Below are 19,040 nucleotides of genomic sequence, written 5' to 3' on the forward strand. Positions count from 1 at the left end.
TGGGTGAGGAAGGACCACAAGGTGCTGTTCCAGCGCCTGTCACAAAATCCATGAGCTGTCCCTGTAAATGCCTGCTTGGTACGCAGGGTCCTTCTACGCTACACAGCGTATGTGACGTCCCAACACCACTTTGCCTACGCGCTTTTCCCTCTGGGGCCGCTGGGTGTCGCTGTGCTAATGCGGGCACGGTGCTGCCAGTGCAACTACATGCCTGAGAGAAAACGTTTCCTCACTTTCTCTGTGCCCTTTTTAGTGGGATAATGACATCATTTCATAAGCGCTAATGAGGGGCTTTTGGCCTCTCAGAGGAAAATATAAAAAAGCATATAGACCAATGTCCAAATTTTGAAAAACTGAAAAATGTACGACATGCCCATGATCTGCTGTAAAGCATACTCAGTTATGCTGAATTAGTTGAGGGCTGTTCCTCGTAATTGGGGATATTTAGGGTCACTTTGTGTGCATTTAGCGTCACTTTGTGTGCATTTAGCGTCACTTTGTGTGCATTTAGGGTCACTTTGTGTGCATTTAGGGTCACTGTGTGCATTTAGGGTCACTGTGTGCATTTAGGGTCACTTTGTGTGCATTTAGGGTCACTTTGTGTGCATTTAGGGTCACTTTGTGTGCATTTAGCGTCACTTTGTGTGCATTTAGGGTCACTGTGTGCATTTAGGGTCACTTTGTGTGCATTTAGGGTCACTTTGTGTGTATTTAGGGTCACTTTGTGTGTATTTAGCGTCACTTTGTGTGTATTTAGGGTCACTTTGTGTGTATTTAGCGTCACTTTGTGTGTATTTAGGGTCACTGTGCATTTAGGGTCACTTTGTGTGCATTTAGGGTCACTTTGTGTTTATTTAGCGTCACTTTGTGTGTATTTAGGGTCACTTTGTGTGCATTTAGGGTCACTGTGCATTTAGGGTCACTGTGTGTATTTAGGGTCACTTTGTGTGCATTTAGGGTCTCTTTGTGTGCATTTAGGGTCACTGTGTGTATTTAGGGTCACTTTGTGTGCATTTAGGGTCACTGTGTGCATTTAGGGTCACTTTGTGTGCATTTAGGGTCACTGTGTGCATTTAGGGTCACTTTGTGTGCATTTAGGGTCACTTTGTGTGTATTTAGGGTCACTTTGTGTGTATTTAGGGTCACTTTGGCTACATCCCTTCCCTGTTATGCCTCAGGTCATTCTTTGCTGACAGTAGATTTCCACCTGGCCGTAAGGCTGCCATCTTTTCTTAAAAAAAAAAACAAGAAAAAATAGCCTTCCAATATTTTTGGCCTTTTCCCCTATTATTAACCTTGACATCAAGCATCATTTTTACCGGCGTTATAGATAGAAAGCTAGTGGAGGATATGCCTAACCTGCAGCATTTTTAGCAGCAGGTGGGGGCACAAAAAGGGGGTGGAATTATGGCCTGAAATGGGTAGACCTATGATAATGCAACTGCTGGAGGGAGGGGAATGGATTTACTGGCAACTATATTGCCGCAGCTTTGGAAGGTGTTTACCAGCTAGGCTGGTAACATACTGTCCAGATAACAACCCTAGGGGGCACATTTACTAATCCACGAACGTCCGAAAAGCGCCCGAATGCATTTTTTTGTAATGGTCGGTATTTTGCGATTTTTTTTCGTAAATTGTCGCGACTTTTTCGTAGCTGTTACGACTTTTTCGTAAATTGTCGCGACTTTTTCATAGCTTTACGACTTGTGCGAATTGTCGCGACTTTTTCGTAACCGTCGCGCCAAGTACGAAAGTTTCGGATTCATTCAAGCTTCAGTATCGTGACTTTCCTTGGGCCAGGTTGGAGCTGCAGAGTGCCATTGAGCCCTATGGGAGACTTTCCTTGGGCCGGGTTGGAGCTGCAGAGTGCCATTGAGCCCTATGGGAGACTTTCCTTGGGCCGGGTTGGAGCTGCAGAGTGCCATTGAGCCCTATGGGAGACTTTCCTTGGGCCGGGTTGGAGCTGCAGAGTGCCATTGAGCCCTATGGGAGACTTTTCTTGGGCCAGGTTGGAGCTGCAGAGTGCCATTGAGCCCTATGGGAGACTTTCCTTGGGCCGGGTTGGAGCTGCAGAGTGCCATTGAGCCCTATGGGAGACTTTCCTTGGGCCAGGTTGGAGCTGCAGAGTGCCATTGAGCCCTATGGGAGACTTTCCTTGGGCCGGGTTGGAGCTGCAGAGTGCCATTGAGCCCTATGGGAGACTTTCCTTGGGCCGGGTTGGAGCTGCAGAGTGCCATTGAGCCCTATGGGAGACTTTCCTTGGGCCAGGTTGGAGCTGCAGAGTGCCATTGAGTCCTATGGGAGGCTTCCAAAATCATGCAAAGTCTGAAAGGTTTGCCTGCCGTTTACGAGCGCTCAATACAAAAAAGTTGCGACAATATACGAGCAAATCGTAACGGCTACGAAAAAGTCGCGACAATTCTTGCAAGTCGTAACAAATTTTTCGAATTCGGATCCGTGGATTAGTAAATGTGCCCCTAGGTGTAACCAATTGTATGAATCCATAGGGTAGAGCTGTCAACAGGTTGGCAGGTTTTTAGCTCTGCTCAGGTTCAATTTTCCCATTGCACGGAAGTCCTCTGCTGAGTCTAATTTAATATTCCCTTCTGTTCCTTAGTCTCAGTATGTGGGTTAGTATTAATTGGCCCAGGGAAATGTATGACCACTTTAGCTTTGAAAAAGTGATTGGAAAGTCCCGGTTCTTCCTGTTTGGCCTGCATCTGTTGACTAAGGTTAGGGTTGCCACATTTTCTGGAAAAAAATACTGGCCTAGTTGAGGGCTGTTCCTCATAATTGGGGATACTGAGCCATTGTGTGTATTTAGGGTCATTTTGGCTAAATCCCTTCCCGGTTATGCCTTAGGCCATTCTTTGCTGACAGTAGAGTTGCCACCTGGCCATAAGGTTGCCATCTTTTTCTTTAAAAAAAACAAATATATATTTTTGGCCTTTTCCCCTATTAATAACCTTGACATCAAGCATCATTTTTACCGGCAGTATAAATAGAAAGAGCTAGTGGTGGATATGTCTAACCTGCAGCCAGGGGTGTAACTAGGGTTTCCACCTTTCTAGAGTTTTTAGCAGCAGGTGGGGGCACAAAAAGGTTGGTGGGGTGATTATGTAAAATGGGTGGAATTATGGCCTGAAATGGGTAGACTTATGATAATGCATCTGCTGGAGGGAGGGGAATGGAGTGTATTTGGGAGAAGTAATGTAATATCTAGGGCAGGCCAAGGGCTAATCTTAAGGGCATTGTAAATTTACTGGCAACTACACTGCCAATAAGTCCCAACTTTACGCGGGACAGTCCCGGGTTTTGCCCACTGTCCCGCTGTCCTGGATACTAACCAAAATGTCCCTCGGTGCCTTTAAGGGTTTTCTCGGCTCCTTCCGTCACCGCTGTCTACGGATCTTCGCGGCTTCTTCCTGCACGTTTGTCTTCAGCTCTTTCCGGCTCCTTCAGGTGCTTCGGGTCATCTCTGTCCTTTTCATCATTTTCTGAATGTCTTCAAGTCTCGCAAAATGTAAGTATGGCATAGCAAGCCATTTTACTTCAAATTAAGAATGATTAGGGTGGGTGCTGCTCAGGCCGTGGGTCACAAAAGTTATGCTGGTGCTGTTGTGCCTTTATCTACTACTCTACAAGCTCTACTTACTGCTACATTTTTTAATAAACCAAGCTTGGTGAGTCTCTGACTGTAACAAAGGTGTTTATTAATAATTTATATTAATTATTTATTAATAATTAATAAACACTCTTGCGTCTGATTGCGTTTTTTTTCGTAATGATTGGTATTTTGCGATTTTTTTCAGAAAATTGTCGCAACTTTTTCGTTTACCAATACGATTTGCGCGAAAAAACGCGAGTTTTTCGTAGCCATTCCGAAAGTTGCGCAAAATCTGGCGTTTTTTTCGTAGCGTTAAAACTTGCATGAAACGTCGCGCCTTTTAAGTTTTAACGCTACGAAAAAGGCACGACTTTTCGCGCAAGTTTTAACGCTACGAAAAAATCACCAGATTTTGCGCAACTTTCGGAATGGCTACGAAAAACTCGCGTTTTTTTCGCGCAAATCGTATTGGTAACGAAAAAGTCGCGACAATTTCCGAAAAGTCGTAAAATGTTCGTTTTCCAATCGGAATTTTTCCAATTCGGTTGGAATTCGTGTCTTAGTAAATCAGCCCCTAGGTGTAACCAATTGTATGAATCCATAGGGCAGAGCTGCCAACCCCCCCCCCCCATTTCAGTTGCATTATCATAGGTCTACCCATTTCAGGTCATAATTTCACTCATTTGTACAGTGCTGCGGAATATGTTGGCGCTTTGCAACCCAAGGTGTAACCAATTGTATGAGTCCATAGGGCAGAGCTGTCAAACCGCCCCCCCCCCCCTATTTTTTTGGGAGTTGACAGATTTACAGCTCTGCCATAGGTTCAATGCTGAGTCTACAAGTACATTGCCAGTAAATTTGTAATACCAGGCGCGGCCCTGGCTAGGCCGGTAAAATACTGGCTGGGTGGCAACCCTATCAATAACCCTTGCTTGATTAGTGTAATTAATTTCTAACCTAATCCATTAAATTATACTTACTTTTTTGGTGTCACTGAGTAGATAAAAAGAATTATTTATCAGGGATGATTGCAGTTCAGTGAAACAAGCAACATCATTTAAAAATAATACAAATAAAAATACTTTTACATTTTTTTAGATTTATTTTTATTCACAAATATTTATTACATCAGACCGAGTATTTCCAACATTACAAAGCACAAAATCCATCCATAGTTGTTATCCTAGATGTTTTGGATCAGTGGTGGTTTTAGGCCTAGAGGGGCAAACATTAGGCCTGTCCTAGTCACATAGGATCCAAAAATCCATCAATAGTTGTTATCCTAGGTGTTTTGAACCAGTGGGGGTTTTAGGCATTGAGGGGTTTTAGGCATTGTGCTTCGCACACGCGAAGCAGGAAGGAGGATGCGATCGCAGCTACCCCAGGCTGGTGCTGTTCTCGCCGAACAGGAGTACCAGCCCGGGGTACAAGGTAGGCAATTTAAGTCACTTGGAGGTGCCTGACATTTTGGCACCTCCAAGTGACTTAGCCTTTCCTTCCCCTTTAATATTTCCTTCTGTTCCTTAGTCTCAGTATGTGGATGGGTCAGTATTAATTGGCCCAGGGAAATGTATGACCACTTTAGCTTTGAAAAAGTGATTGGAAACCTGTTTGGCCTACATCTGTTGACTAAAGGTGCCCATACACCTTAAGATCCGCTCACTTGGCGATGTCGCCAAGCGAGCGGATCTTCTCCCGATATCCCCACCTACGGGTGGGCGATATCGGGGGAATTTAGGCTAATCAATCAAAACAATCAAATTATTACGGGCATAGGCAAAGTCGGTCCGGGGGCCGCATCAACGAGCCGATGCAGTCCCCGATCCGACTAGATTTTCTAACCTGCCCGATCAAGATCTGGCCGATTTCAGGCCAAATATCGGTCAGGCAGGCCCGTCGGTAGTGCCCATACATGGGCCGATTAGCTGCCGAATAGGTCTAAGTGAGTGATATCGGCAGCTAGAATCAGCCCGTGTATGGGGACCTTAAGGTTAGGGTTGCCACATTTTCTGGAAAAAAAATACTGGCCTGCCTGTATCTTTATGTTTTGCCCAAATTGCCAACTAGGGCCAGTGCTAGTATTTACTGGCAATATATCTAACTATAATCCCTCTATACTCTGACTCTTCTGCGGCAGATCAACCCCTTTTATATAGAGGCCAGTCTATGCCCCACCCATTATCCCTGCCCCCACCTATTTCCCTACTTTATACACCCATTCATCTGCCTGGCCTGCCCATTTCCCCGCCCCCAAGTATTGTCACTGTCTACCCCCAACCTAAAGGCCAGTATTAATAACAAGAAAGGTGGCAACCCTAGGCATAACTGCTCTTAAAGTAAAGGAACAAATAGTTCGGGAGATCATGTAGACCACTATCTGGGTACCTTATCTATCTGGTTAAGGTGCATCTTACAACCTACCAGACCATCTCCACAGTGGTGCCACATTACTTGAATATTGTCTCTCTGCCTCATGTGCTTGTGAATATTAAACTCATGTTTTTCTGTTTAAGAACCTCTGGTGTTATTATTGCAGTAGCTGAGAGAGATGTAGTTGATAACCACTACTCCCTTCCTCCTCCACCTACTGAGGGCCCACCCGAGAAAAGGAGTCCAGTGTAACCAATGTCCTGCAGTGCTAGGCTAGAAAGTCATATTCTATGGGGATATGGGGAAGCAGTGGGTTGTGTGGTGGGCAGAGTAGCATTAGAAAGATAAGAGATATGAATTGCCTAAATGCCCTTTTCCATAACATTATTATGCCTGCCAGGGGATAAAATGGCCAAATACTGTGGATTAGTCATTTTTATAATAGTGACATTCATTCTTCTTGGTGAATCTTTTTTTTTTTTTTTGGTAGAGCTAGTTTATAATGACAAATTCTGGGATTTTTAATAACTAAGGTTGCCACCTTTTCTTTGGCCTCTTACCAGCCAATGATGTGGAGACAAAGGGGGCTAAAAATGGGCAGGGCTGTGACACAGAGGGGGCAGGGCTATGACGTGGAGGGGGCAGAGCTGCCAAATTGTCCAGAAAATGAAGCAGCAGGGTGAAAGAGGCAATGGGCAGGATGCAGGGAAAGTGGGGACAGAATTGGGGCAGGCTGGAGGGAGAGTGGGGGCAGAATTGGGGCAGGCTGGAGAGAGAGTGGGGGCAGTATTGGGGCAGGCTGGAGGGAGAGTGGGGGCAGAATTGGGGCAGGCTGGAGGGAGAGTGGGGGCAGAATTGGGGCAGGCTGGAGGGAGAGTGGGGGCAGAATTGGGGCAGGCTGGAGAGAGAGTGGGGGCAGAATTGGGGCAGGCTGGAGGGAGAGTGGGGCAGAATTGGGGCAGGCTGGAGGGAAAGTGGGGACAGAATTGGGGCAGGCTGGAGGGAGAGTGGGGGCAGAATTGGGGCAGGCTGGAGAGAGAGTGGGGGCAGAATTGGGGCAGGCTGGAGGGAGAGTGGGGGCAGAATTGGGGCAGGCTGGAGGGAGAGTGGGGGCAGAATTGGGACAGGCTGGAGGGAGAACATTAGGGATTACAAATTTACCAACAAGTACATTGCCAGTAAATTTGTAATACCAGGCGCGGCCCTGGCTGGGCCGGTAGAATACTGGCTGGGTGGCAACCCTATCAATAACCCTTGCTTGATTAGTGTAATTAATTTCTAACCTAATCCATCAAATTATACTTTTTTTTGTGTCACCGAGTAGATAAAAAGAATTATTTATCAGGGATGATTGCAGTTCAGTGAAACAAGCAACATCATTTAAAAATAATACAAATAAAAAAGGTGAACATACTTTTACATTTTTTTAGATTTATTTTTATTCATAAATATTTATTACACTAAGCAATACCTTTGTTCGCGCTCCCAAAACCTTATGGTGAACTTAAATTAAACAATAAAATATATTAATCCATTTAGGGAAAGTGAAGAGAGGAAAAAAAAAAAAAAAAAAAAATATATATATATATATAATGTGTTATTTAACCTTTAAGAAAACTTACTATAGTTAAAGTGTTAGAGCAGCCCTCCTCCACCTAATCCCGCAATAAACTGAATTACACCCGTGAGTTAGCGCTCTTAATATCACTTATAACACGTGCACTTCATTAGTTCATCCAATCATTTTTATTTTTATTCCCAATATGAAATATACATGATAAGGCAAAAAACTTCATAAAAATATAAATATACAACTAAAAAGATCAATTTATATCACAAAATATAAGGAAGAAGAACACATTTAAGCACTAATTATTCACTCAATACATTCCAATCTCACCAATTAATCGCTAATAAAAACTAGATCCCAATTATATGTCTTAATCTTGATCCCAATAGGAACAAAGGTAAAATGGCCCTAATCCAACTAAGGAGAATCCCAAACTTCATACAGCCAGTAGAATCATAATCCTAGCCCAAAGTTTTCACCATAGGGGATACTTCATAAAACAGTTGGGTATACAAGCCCCTATGGCACACACAATATGCTATCGCGCCCCCCAATATAGTAATCGTAATCTTATTCAGGCTCCCCAAAAGATAAATAGAGGTAATCCTCAAGAGAATCTCGCACTCACGGTTATAAAATCCCGGCCGGGAACTTACTTTAGAGTGTAGTGGGTTTTAGAACAGGACACCGCACCGCTCACTCGAACCACATGCTCGGCTCGTTGACGAAAAATAATACAAATAAAAAAGGTGAACATACTTTTACATTTTTTTAGATTTATTTTTATTCATAAATATTTATTACATCAGATCAAGTATTTACAACATTACAAAGCACAAAATCCATCCATAGTTGTTATCCTAGGTGTTTTGAACCTGTGGGGGTTTTAGGCATTGACGGGCAAACGTTAGGCCCCTTCTAGGCGCATCGGATCTAGGGTTTCCACCTGTTCGGCTTTGTCCTGGACAGCCAGGTTTTCGTAAGGGCTGTCTGGATCAAAACCGAAAACTGGGGAGGGCTCACTAACATTGACGCAGTGATCGGCCAGTCGCTGGTTGCTGCTTCATAGCCCCACTCCCGTGACGCCATGGCCCGTCTCTTCCCTGCCACTTGATGTCACGGGCCCACCTCTTCCCGCCCCCCGTGACATCACCCCCACCCCCTGCCGGTGAAGAAAGCTGGCAGAGGTGGCAACCCTAATTGGATCCCGAAATCCATCGCTGTTTCTTCTCCATTAGTAGCAGCTAAGGAAGCTGCTACTAACGTACAGAGAGCAACGGTTATCTCTGCTGTTCTTCTAGGCCTCAAAACATTCTCTTTACATCTCTTTGCATCTTTTTCTTCATCGTACAGAAAATATTCCTGTTTTTGTATTGGTATGGTGTATCCAACTGCATAGAATTTAATGAAGGATGCACCAACTCCTCTTATTCTCTTTCTCTTTCTCTTTTTCTTTCTCCTCTTTCTCTTTCTCCTTCTCTTTTTCTTTCTCCTTCTCCTTCTCTTTCTCTTTTTCTTTCTCTTTCTCCTTTTCCTTTTCCTCTTTCTCTTTCTCTTTTTCTTTCTCCTCTTTCTCTTTCTCCTTCTCCTTTTCTTTCTCTTTCTCTTTTTCTTTCTCCTTCTCTTTCTCTTTTTCTTTCTCCTCTATCTCTCTTTCTTTCTCCTTCTCCTTCTCTTTTTCTTTCTCTTTCTCCTTCTCTTTCTCCTCTTCTTTCTTCTTCTCCTTTTCCTTCTCCTCTTTCTCTTTCTCTTTTTCTTTCTCCTCTTTCTCTTTTTCTTTCTCTTTCTCCTTCTCTTTTTCTTTCTCCTTCTCTTTCTCTTTTTCTTTCTCCTCTATCTCTCTTTCTTTCTCCTTCTCCTTCTCTTTTTCTTTCTCTTTCTCCTTCTCTTTCTCCTCTTCTTTCTTCTTCTCCCTTTCCTTCTCCTCTTTCTCTTTCTCTTTTTCTTTCTCCTCTTTCTCTTTTTCTTTCTCTTTCTCTTTCTCCTTCTCTTTTTCTTTCTCCTTTTCCTTCTCGTCTTTCTCTTTTTCTTGCTCTTTCTCCTCTTTCTCTTTTTCTTTCTCCTTCTCTTTTTCTCTCTCTTCCTTCTTCTTTTCTATCTGTTGCTCAGTAGTTGGAGCTGAGCTTGCTCTCCAGCAGGGACTCACATATGTGAACCCTTTGAAGAGTGATTGGTCCTTTTTAGCAATTGGAGACTTCTCTTCTTCTGAACATAATACCTGCTCATGTGGCAGCACTTCTTCAGTTATCATCACTCTGGGCTAAAAACAGAAGTCTTAAATTATTAGGCAAAATCATATATAAAATTACAACAATACAGAGCAATGAAGTTGTCAGGAGAAAGAAAGAGGGTTGATCTGATGTTCTTCTGGTTAGGAAAAACATTAGAAACCTCAGATAACTTTCTTATGTCTTCCCTAACCAGAAGAACAGAGGAATCTTGGAATTAAAAAAATGATCATGTAAATTGCAAAAGTGCTTAAAATAGCAATCTCGTCAATTTTACATTTGCTTATTTTAAAGGTTTGCTTATCCTTTAAAACCTTACAATTAGATTTGTTCTAGAAATATTGGAGGACTTCTATTGTTTTCTAATGTGGGCATAACTACAGTCTGAGAATAGACAAAGAGATGGCTATTGAATGTTTTAATACCTACCATACTGAAGGGGGGCTCCATTCTACCTGCTTCAAGGTCCTCCCAAACTATTGGATTAAAGAAAGGGTGGGCTTTCATGCTGCTTGCATCTGTAAGCCGACCAGCAGGATCTTTCCGCAGGAGCTGTGAAAAGATACATCATAAGTAAGCACATCCCATACATTCTCTCCATCCATCTATCTGCCATATTGGTCTCTAACTGCCAAGTATTGTACTACTCTCTTATTCTTACCTTTGTGATGAGATCCTTAATATCACCTTTTAAAGTCCTTAAACATTTGATTTCACCTTTTGGAATGGATTGGAATGGCATCTTTCCAGTTACCATCTCATACAGTATAATCCCATATGACCACCAGTCGACAGACGCATTGTATTTCTTTTTTCCTGTCATCTGTAATAGCAAATGCAGAACAATGGCATTATTTACCCAACACATCATAAATTATTTCCCTAAATCTAATTAAAAATGAAATATGGGCAGACAAAGCAAAACTATTCATTAAAAAAAGACCTTACCTCTGGTGCAATGTACCCTGGAGTTCCGGCGTATTCTGTGGCTGTCTGTCCTTCAAACATATTCTCTAGAGCGAGACCAAAGTCTGCTATTTTAATATGACCGACAGAGTCCAGTAGGATATTTTCTGGCTTCAGGTCACTGAAAGAGACATTATAAGAATATTAGCCACAGTCACGGACACCCCCCCCCCCCCCGGACGCAAGATGTCCCCATTACTCCATATGTGAGAAAAATCACAGTGCCGCCCATAAATTTGTGCTGCCCTAGGCCTGGGCCTTTGCTGCCTCTCCACAAATCCAGGCCTGGCCGTGCATAGATGCTGGGTTGGACTGGCCCACTGGGACAGAGTGATAGTGGCAATTACTGGGTGGTAGGCCCTTGATTTGGGTACCTGGTGTAACAATACTAAAGCATTGGTAACTTACCGATGGACAATGCCTTTGGAGTGCAGAAAGGAGATTCCGCATATCAACTCTGCAGCTATGAACCTAACAGCAAGGAAAGAAAGAACTTAGCATTTTGGTGTACATCCAATAAAATGTATTCATATTGTACTCTATCCCTTAAAATCTTGGAATTACAACAAATAAATAAATCATGAATATAAATGACAAAAGTGCATAGAATAGCACTTAGAATTGACTAATTTTAATGGTTTACTTGTCTTAGTTATGTAAAAGAGGTTGCCAAGCCTTTGGCTTCTGGTACAGAAGTTTGACCTACCTTACAGTTTCAATATTTAGTGGTCCTCTTGCTGACAGCAGTTCTCCTAAGCTTCCTCCAGGTAAATATTCCATAGCATAGAAGACATAATCCTATACAGAAAAGAAGGAAGTGAGGTTACATCTCAGACACCAAATACCATAAGAATAGTAGCTAAGAATTGAGTTGGGTGATATTGGGTTTATCGGCCCGTGTAAGGCCACCTTAACATTAGCTTCAGTTGTTGAGCATTGTTTCCCTTCATCTAGGGTTGTCACCTGTCTAGTTTTGGCCCAGACAGCCTGGAAGGGCTGTCCAGGCCAAAACTGCCTGCCAAATTAGTTAAAGCGGACAGGAGATTGACAGAGTGATTGGCTGAACGCCCCACCATAGTCCTGCCCCCATGATGTCACCAGCCCGCCCCCTCCCTGCCCCCATGATGTCTATGCCCACCACTGCCCGTCCTCTGCCCGGAGTAAGAAGCCAGGAAAGTTGGCAACCCTACCTTCATTAGGAATGAGAATATGGAACCAGGAGACAGTGATGCAAACTGGTACTTACCTTATTATGGAATGCAGCATATAATCCCGTCAGGAACTTGCATTCATTTGCTATCTGCAATATCTGATGTTCCACCATTATGAACTCGCGCTCATCTTCTTCTAGGAGCTTCCTCTTCTTTAGAGTCTTTATGGCTATATATTGGGATGTGACAGAGTCCATTGCCAACATCACCTAAAGATGCCAATAAGGAGAGAGGGAGATGCAGGTTAGTGGATCAGGAGCAAAGTGGGTGGAAGTAAAGTGTTATGGTATGTGAAATAGAAATAATTTTTAATTCATGAGCAGAATAACCATGAATGTGCCAATGTATCACTTACCTTGCCATAACTCCCACTTCCTAAGTGTTGGTGGAAGAAAAATCTCTCAATAGAGATTGGACTGTAGCTGGAACATTCTTCTGTAGGGGAAAGAAAATAATTGATTACCCATAAGAAACACCTTTGGTGATGCTCTTCTAAAGATATCTTATTGCACCATCCACAAACTACAAGTCCCATGATTCCCAGTCAGCCTCTATACTCTTTACCCTTTTTAAAGGGGTTGTAAAGCCAACCATGATGCTGTCCCACTACGCCCCTGAGTTTTGCTATAGAAATTGCCAAAAAACATAATAATAGATGCAAGAATTCTTCTGACAACTAACTCATTATAAATGCAGAAGAATTGACCAATGAGAATGCTGATTCCCAGCACTGATTACATCCCCTTTAAACCTACTAAACCTATATATCAGTCCCTACCAACTGACCTGCTGGTTCCTTGGGTTGCTCCGTTGGGCAGTGAGATGGTCCAGGCTGACATGCTGGAGACTTCATCTTTTTCACTTGCTTCCATGCAATCCCCTCATCTGAACTCCGGCAACGTTTCTTACCATGGATACCTGCATCAGGCTGGGTAGCGGGGGTCTTCTCTATATTCCCCTCATTTTCTACCTTTCTCCTTTTTATTTCATCCTGTGGTTCTTCGTTGTCTCTCAGACGTTTCTTTCCTCCAGCTTTGGGCAAAGGTTGGTTTGCAGGGGAGCTTTGCTCATCATTATTATTCTTACCTTTTACTTTCTTTGCTGACCTCTGCAAATCATCCTCATTACTTCTTTTTCGTTTCTTTTTAGTTTTTAAAATTTTATTTTTTTCAGTTGAACTCATATTGATGTTATATATATAAGTTGTTTGTTTGCTACAGGAGGTGCAGTGACACCGTCCAGAAGCAAACAATACTGACAAGTGACAAGCTTGTCAGACTCTATACTTGTAGGCTGATGATGTCACAATAAGAGTGTGATGTCACAATGGAACAATATGGTGGGTGTCAGGTTACATCGATAACTAGGAAACCACTGTCACATGACAAGATGATGATGCCACCATGCAACAATATGAAGTATCTCAGGTTACATAGGTCACTTGGCAACCATTGTCACATGACAAGATGATGATGTCACCATGCAACAATATGAAGTATCTCAGGTTACATAGGTCACTTGGCAACCATTGTCACATGACAAGATGATGATGTTACCATGCAACAATATGACGTGTCTCAGGTTACATTGGTAACTTGGAAACCATTGTCACTCAAGACAAGATGATGATGTCACAATGAGATCTTGGCAATGTTCCTTTTTAATGAAGATTGCCAGCTTGTGATATAATTAATGCCGCCATCTTGGTTATTGACTGTTTTTAGCTTTTCTTCCCCCTTCTGAAACAGAGAACATCTACCACAATAAAAAGAACCCCCCCACCCTAAATATTCAGTTAGTATGTTCCATTGGTCAGGGAAAAACAGAACAAATATAACAAGTATATAGCGATGAGCGAATCTGCCCCAACGGCGATAAATCCATGAAACGGGATTGTTGCACAAATTTTTGGTTGCCTGGGTCATTTTTTTTTGGAGAGACGCAACAACGCCCATTTTGACGCAACTTTTTTTGACGCACAGCAAATTTTTTAGTAGCAAATTTATACAGAAGTTTTGCAAAAATCCATGAAACGCGGTTGTTGCGCAAATTTTTGGATGCCTGGGTCTTTTTTTTTGGAGAGAGCCTATTTATGACGCAACCGCGCCCATTTAGACACAACTTTTTTTGACGCAGAGCGAATTTTTTAGTGGAAAATTTATGCAGAAGTTTTGCAAAACAATTCGCCAATGGTGGAATGCGGAAATTCGCTGCAAATCCATGCCTGGAAAAAAAAAATCACTCATCACTACAAGCAAATGTTTTCGTTTAGAAATTCTGACAGAATAATCACGGTTACAGTTTGTTGTATATTAAAAAAAAGTCGCACATAAACAAAACAATCCCTTTATTTTCAATGAGACAAAAGACCTTGACTATATTAATAAACAGGAAAAATAATAAAGTTGCTTGAATTCCCATTGACTTCTATAAAATTCAGCAGTATTTATGCACATTTTAGTTTTTTTCCCTTTTATAAATTGTGACTATTGAATTTTCCAAAATATATTCCTAAGGATCATTTAAAGGGGTTGTATGACACAGATGGATATTCTGAGACAATTTCCATATTTTTTGTGGTTTTTCTGTTATTTAGATTTTTGTTCAACAGTTTGAAATTTCAGCAGTGATCTGGTTGCTAGGGTCCTGTATACCTTAGCAACCAAGCAGCTGTTTGAATGAGAAGCTGTAATATCAATAGGAGAGGGATTAAAGAGAAATAAAAAGTAACAATACATAAGAAATTGCAGCCTCACAGAGCAATAGTTTTTGGCTGCCGGGGTCAGTAATCCCCATTTGAAAGCTAATGAAGGCAAAAAATATAAATAAATAAAGAATGAAGACCAATTGCAAAGTTTCTAGGAATAGATCATTCTATAACATATTAAGTTAACCGAAATATGAACCACCCCTTTAATGATTGCTTTCAATTTGTGTGTGTGTGTGTGTATTCACCATTATATAAAATAGAACATTTTGTTTACATATTATCCTTGTTGAGCTAATGAACCCACAACATTAAATAGAGTCTGAGTGGTTTTCATTGTAAAGGGGTTGTTCACCATTAAATGAACTTTTAGTATGAAGTAGACACTAATTTCTGAGACAATTTGCAGTTGGTCTTCATTTTTTGTTATTAGTGTTTTTTGAATTTTAGCATTTTGTTTAGCAGCTCTTCAGTTTGAAATTTCAGCAGCTCTTTGGTTGCTAGGGTCAAAATTACCCTAGCATCCAGGCAGTGGTGTGGATGGGAGACTGGAATTTGAATAGAAGAGGGTTTGAATAGAAAGATAAGGAATAAAAAGTAATAATAAATTGTAGCCTGCTAGATGAATAGATTTTGGCTGCCGGGGTCAGTGACCCCCATTTGAAAGCTGAAAAGAGTCAGAAGAGAATGGCAAATAATACAAAAATAAAGGAAAGTTTAAAAGTTGCTAAGAACTACCCATTGTATAACATACTAAAAACTAATGTAAAGGTGAACCCCACCCCTTTATATTGTAAACCATGAACTTGGAATAAAAGTTTCCTCACCAGTAGGGGTCAGTATAAGAGCAGGGCACATACCCAACAAGTGTAGGTGGGGAATACTGTCTGTGTTGGTGTTGACAATTGTAAATGCACATAACTCTTCTTTATTCACCGCCTATGGCTTCCTTCCCATGTCTGAGTAAAACAGCATTGCTTTAAGTCAGGACCCTGGCTACCCCCAGGAGGTTTATGGCTACAGCACCCCTGTCTCAGAGGAAAACTATACCCCCGAACAATGTAGGTTTGTATAAAATGTATCACATAAACAGCCCATATGTAAATAAACCATTTTCATAAAAATATAGTCTTTTGGTAGTATGTGCCATTGGCTAATCCTGCCATAATCCATACTATGGGCCGCCCCCTGGGATCATAGGATTCACAGTGCACACAAACAAGCCACAAAACTGAGAATTTTGTTGTATATATCAATTCTAACATTTATTAATCTGAGTTTTACAGCAGAGTGTGATAAAAAAGAAATGAATTGCCTAGATGTGACACCTTTCAGCGAGAGTGATAAAATAGAGACCAAATTGTATTGAAAAATCACAGATTGCAATTGTTTGCCACTAGCAATCATCATTTTAATTGCATTAGGATGTTCCATTTTAGAGGAGAGGTTTACAGAGAAAGGATATAAAAGAGAATGGGTCATGGAAACCAGGAATTTGGCATGTAAGGTTGATAGAGAACAGTTACTCACAAAGACAAATCTATTTGGACCTCTCCCTTATAGTTTTAATTTTGACACTACGTACATCCCAGCTGCTTATAGAATTAGGAACATCATACATGTTCTGGTAGAAATAATATAAATGCGAACTATCTACTAAATGGTAGTGTGTTGGGGGGGATCCTTAATGGAGAAGGATCTAGGGATTTTTGTTGATAACAAGTTGTCTAATTCCAGGCAGTGTCATTCTGTGGCTACTAAAGCAAATAAAGTGCCATCTTGTATAAATAAGGGCATTGACTCAAGGGATGAGAACATAATTTTGCCCCTTTATAGGTCCCTGGTAAGGCCTCACCTTGAGTATGGGGGGCAGATTTGGGCTTCAGTCCCTAAGAAGGATATTAATGAGCTGGAGAGAGTGCAGAGACTGCAACTAAACTGGTAAAGGGGATGGAAGATTTAAGCTATGAGGTGAGACTGTCGAGGTTGGGGTTGTTTTCTCTGGAAAAGAGGCGCTTGCGAGGGGACATGATTACTCTGTACAAGTACATTAGAGGGGATTATAGGCAGATAGGGGGGGGGTTCTTTTTTCCCATAAAAACAATCAGTGCACCAGAGGTCACCCCTTTAGATTAGAGGAACGGAGCTTCCATTTGAAGCAGCGTAGGGGGTTCCTCACGGTGAGGGCAGTGAGGTTGGGGAATGCCCTTCCTAGTGATGTTGTGATCGCAGATTCTGTTAATACCTATAAGAGGGGCCTGAGTCTTGAACAATCAGAATATCCAAGGCTATTGTGATACTAATATCTACAGTTAGTATTAGTGGTTGTATATATAGTTTATGTGAGTGTATACATAGATCAGTATAGGTGTGCTGGGTTTACTTGGAAGGGTTGAACTTGATGGACTTTTTTCAACCCTATATATGTAACTATGATTAGTCTTATCAGTATAGTGGGAATTCCGTTGCTTACAACTAACTTCCTTTGGGTAGTTCATGGTGTACATTTATACATACTCATCCTTTATACGTGTTAGGAACACTTTATTTTTGGGACAGTTTTATTAGCCTATAGACATCTGGGAATTTTTTAGCGTATGTACGCATTCACCGAGCACTTCCGCATCCCCGGCTTGATCACGGTCCACCAGGAATCCTCGGGGGATCGACTAGTGGACCGCGATCGATATATTGGCCATCCCTGCTCTACATCAATGAACTGGACTGCAGAGGATTGAAAAGACCCAACTGTGAGGGTCCCCTGGGCAAATTCCCTTTTTTTCTGTTTATAAATTGGGGCAGGCTGGAGGGAGAGTGGGGGCAGAATTGGGGCAGGCTGGAGGGAGAGTGGGGGCAGAATTGGGGCAGGCTGGAGGGAGAGTGGGGGCAGAATTGGGGCAGGCTGGAGGGAGAGTGGGGGCAGAATTGGCGTAGGCTGGAGGGAGAGTGGGGGCAGAATTGGCGCAGGCTGGAGGGAGAGTGGGGGCAGAATTGGGGCAGGCTGGAGGGAGAGTGGGGGCAGAATTGGGTCAGGCTGGAGGGAGAGTGGGGGCAGAATTGGCGTAGGCTGGAGGGAGAGTGGGGGCAGAATTGGGGCAGGCTGGAGGGAGAGTGGGGGCAGAATTGGGACAGGCTGGAGGGAGAGTGGGGGCAGAATTGGGACAGGCTGGAGGAAGAACATTAGGGATTACAAATTTACCAACAAGTACATTGCCAGTAAATTTGTAATACCAGGCCCGGCCCTGGCTAGGCCGGTAAAATACTGGCTGGGTGGCAACCCTATCAATAACCCTTGCTTGATTAGTGTAATTAATTTCTAACCTAATCCATCAAATTATACTTTTTTTTGTGTCACTGAGTAGATAAAAAGAATTATTTATCAGGGATGATTGCAGTTCAGTGAAACAAGCAACATCATTTAAAAATTATACAAATAAAAAAGGTGAACATACTTTTACATTTTTTTAGATTTATTTTTATTAATAAATATTTATTACATCAGATCAAGTATTTACAACATTACAAAGCACAAAATCCATCCATAGTTGTTATCCTAGATGTTTTGAACCTGTGGGGGTTTTAGGTATTGACGGGCAAACGTTAGGCCCCTTCTAGGCGCATCGGATCTAGGGTTTCCACCTGTTCGGTTTTGTCCTGGACAGCCAGGTTTTCGTAAGGGCTGTATGGATCAAAACCGAAACCTGGGGAGGGCTCACTAACATTGACGCAGTGATCGGCCAGTCGCTGGTTGCTGCTTCATAGCCCCACTCCCGTGACGCCATGGCCCAGTCTCTTCCCTGCCACTTGATGTCACGGGCCCACCTCTTCCCGCCCCCCGTGACATCACCCCCACCCCCTGCCGGTGAAGAAAGCCGGCAGAGGTGGCAACCCTAATTGGATCCCGAAATCCATCGCTGTTTCTTCTCCATTAGTAGCAGCTAAGGGAGCTGCTACTAACGTACAGAGAGCAACGGTTATCTCTGCTGTTCTTCTAGGCCTCAAAACATTCTCTTTACATCTCTTTGCATCTTTTTCTTCATCGTACAGAAAATATTCCTGTTTTTGTATTGGTATGGTGTATCCAACTGCATAGAATTTACTGAAGGATGCACCAACTCCTCTTCTTCTCTTTCTCTTCTTTCTCTTTTTCTTTCTCCTCTTTCTCTTTCTCCTTCTCTTTTTCTTTCTCTTTTCTTTCTCCGTCTCTTTCTCTTTTCTTTCTCCTCTATCTCTCTTTCTTTCTCCTTCTCCTCTTTTTCTTTCTCTTTCTCCTTCTCCTTCTCTTTCTCCTCTTCTTTCTTCTTCTCCTTCTCTTTCTCCTCTTCTTTCTTCTTCTCCTTTTCCTTCTCCTCTTTCTCTTTCTCTTTTTCTTTTTCCTCTT

The 19,040-nt window shown here is 42.3% G+C and overlaps 1 protein-coding gene across 1 annotated transcript; it reads right to left on the bottom strand.

The window, feature by feature from the left end:
- Window positions 1–8,454: 8,454 nt before the first annotated feature.
- Window positions 8,455–13,174, bottom strand: LOC116410375 (protein kinase C delta type-like). Its single transcript, XM_031900730.1, has 10 exons — window positions 12,739–13,174; window positions 12,308–12,387; window positions 11,988–12,161; window positions 11,448–11,539; window positions 11,150–11,212; window positions 10,724–10,862; window positions 10,437–10,598; window positions 10,205–10,327; window positions 9,575–9,807; window positions 8,455–8,533 (listed from the first exon to the last, which is right to left on the bottom strand). The coding sequence occupies exons 1-10, from the start codon at window positions 13,133–13,135 to the stop codon at window positions 8,455–8,457; spliced, it is 1,542 nt and encodes a 513-aa protein (XP_031756590.1). The 5' UTR covers window positions 13,136–13,174.
- Window positions 13,175–19,040: the final 5,866 nt, after the last annotated feature.

This window comes from Xenopus tropicalis, chromosome 4 (genome assembly GCF_000004195.4).
Source record: "Xenopus tropicalis strain Nigerian chromosome 4, UCB_Xtro_10.0, whole genome shotgun sequence".
Taxonomy (NCBI): domain Eukaryota; kingdom Metazoa; phylum Chordata; class Amphibia; order Anura; family Pipidae; genus Xenopus; species Xenopus tropicalis.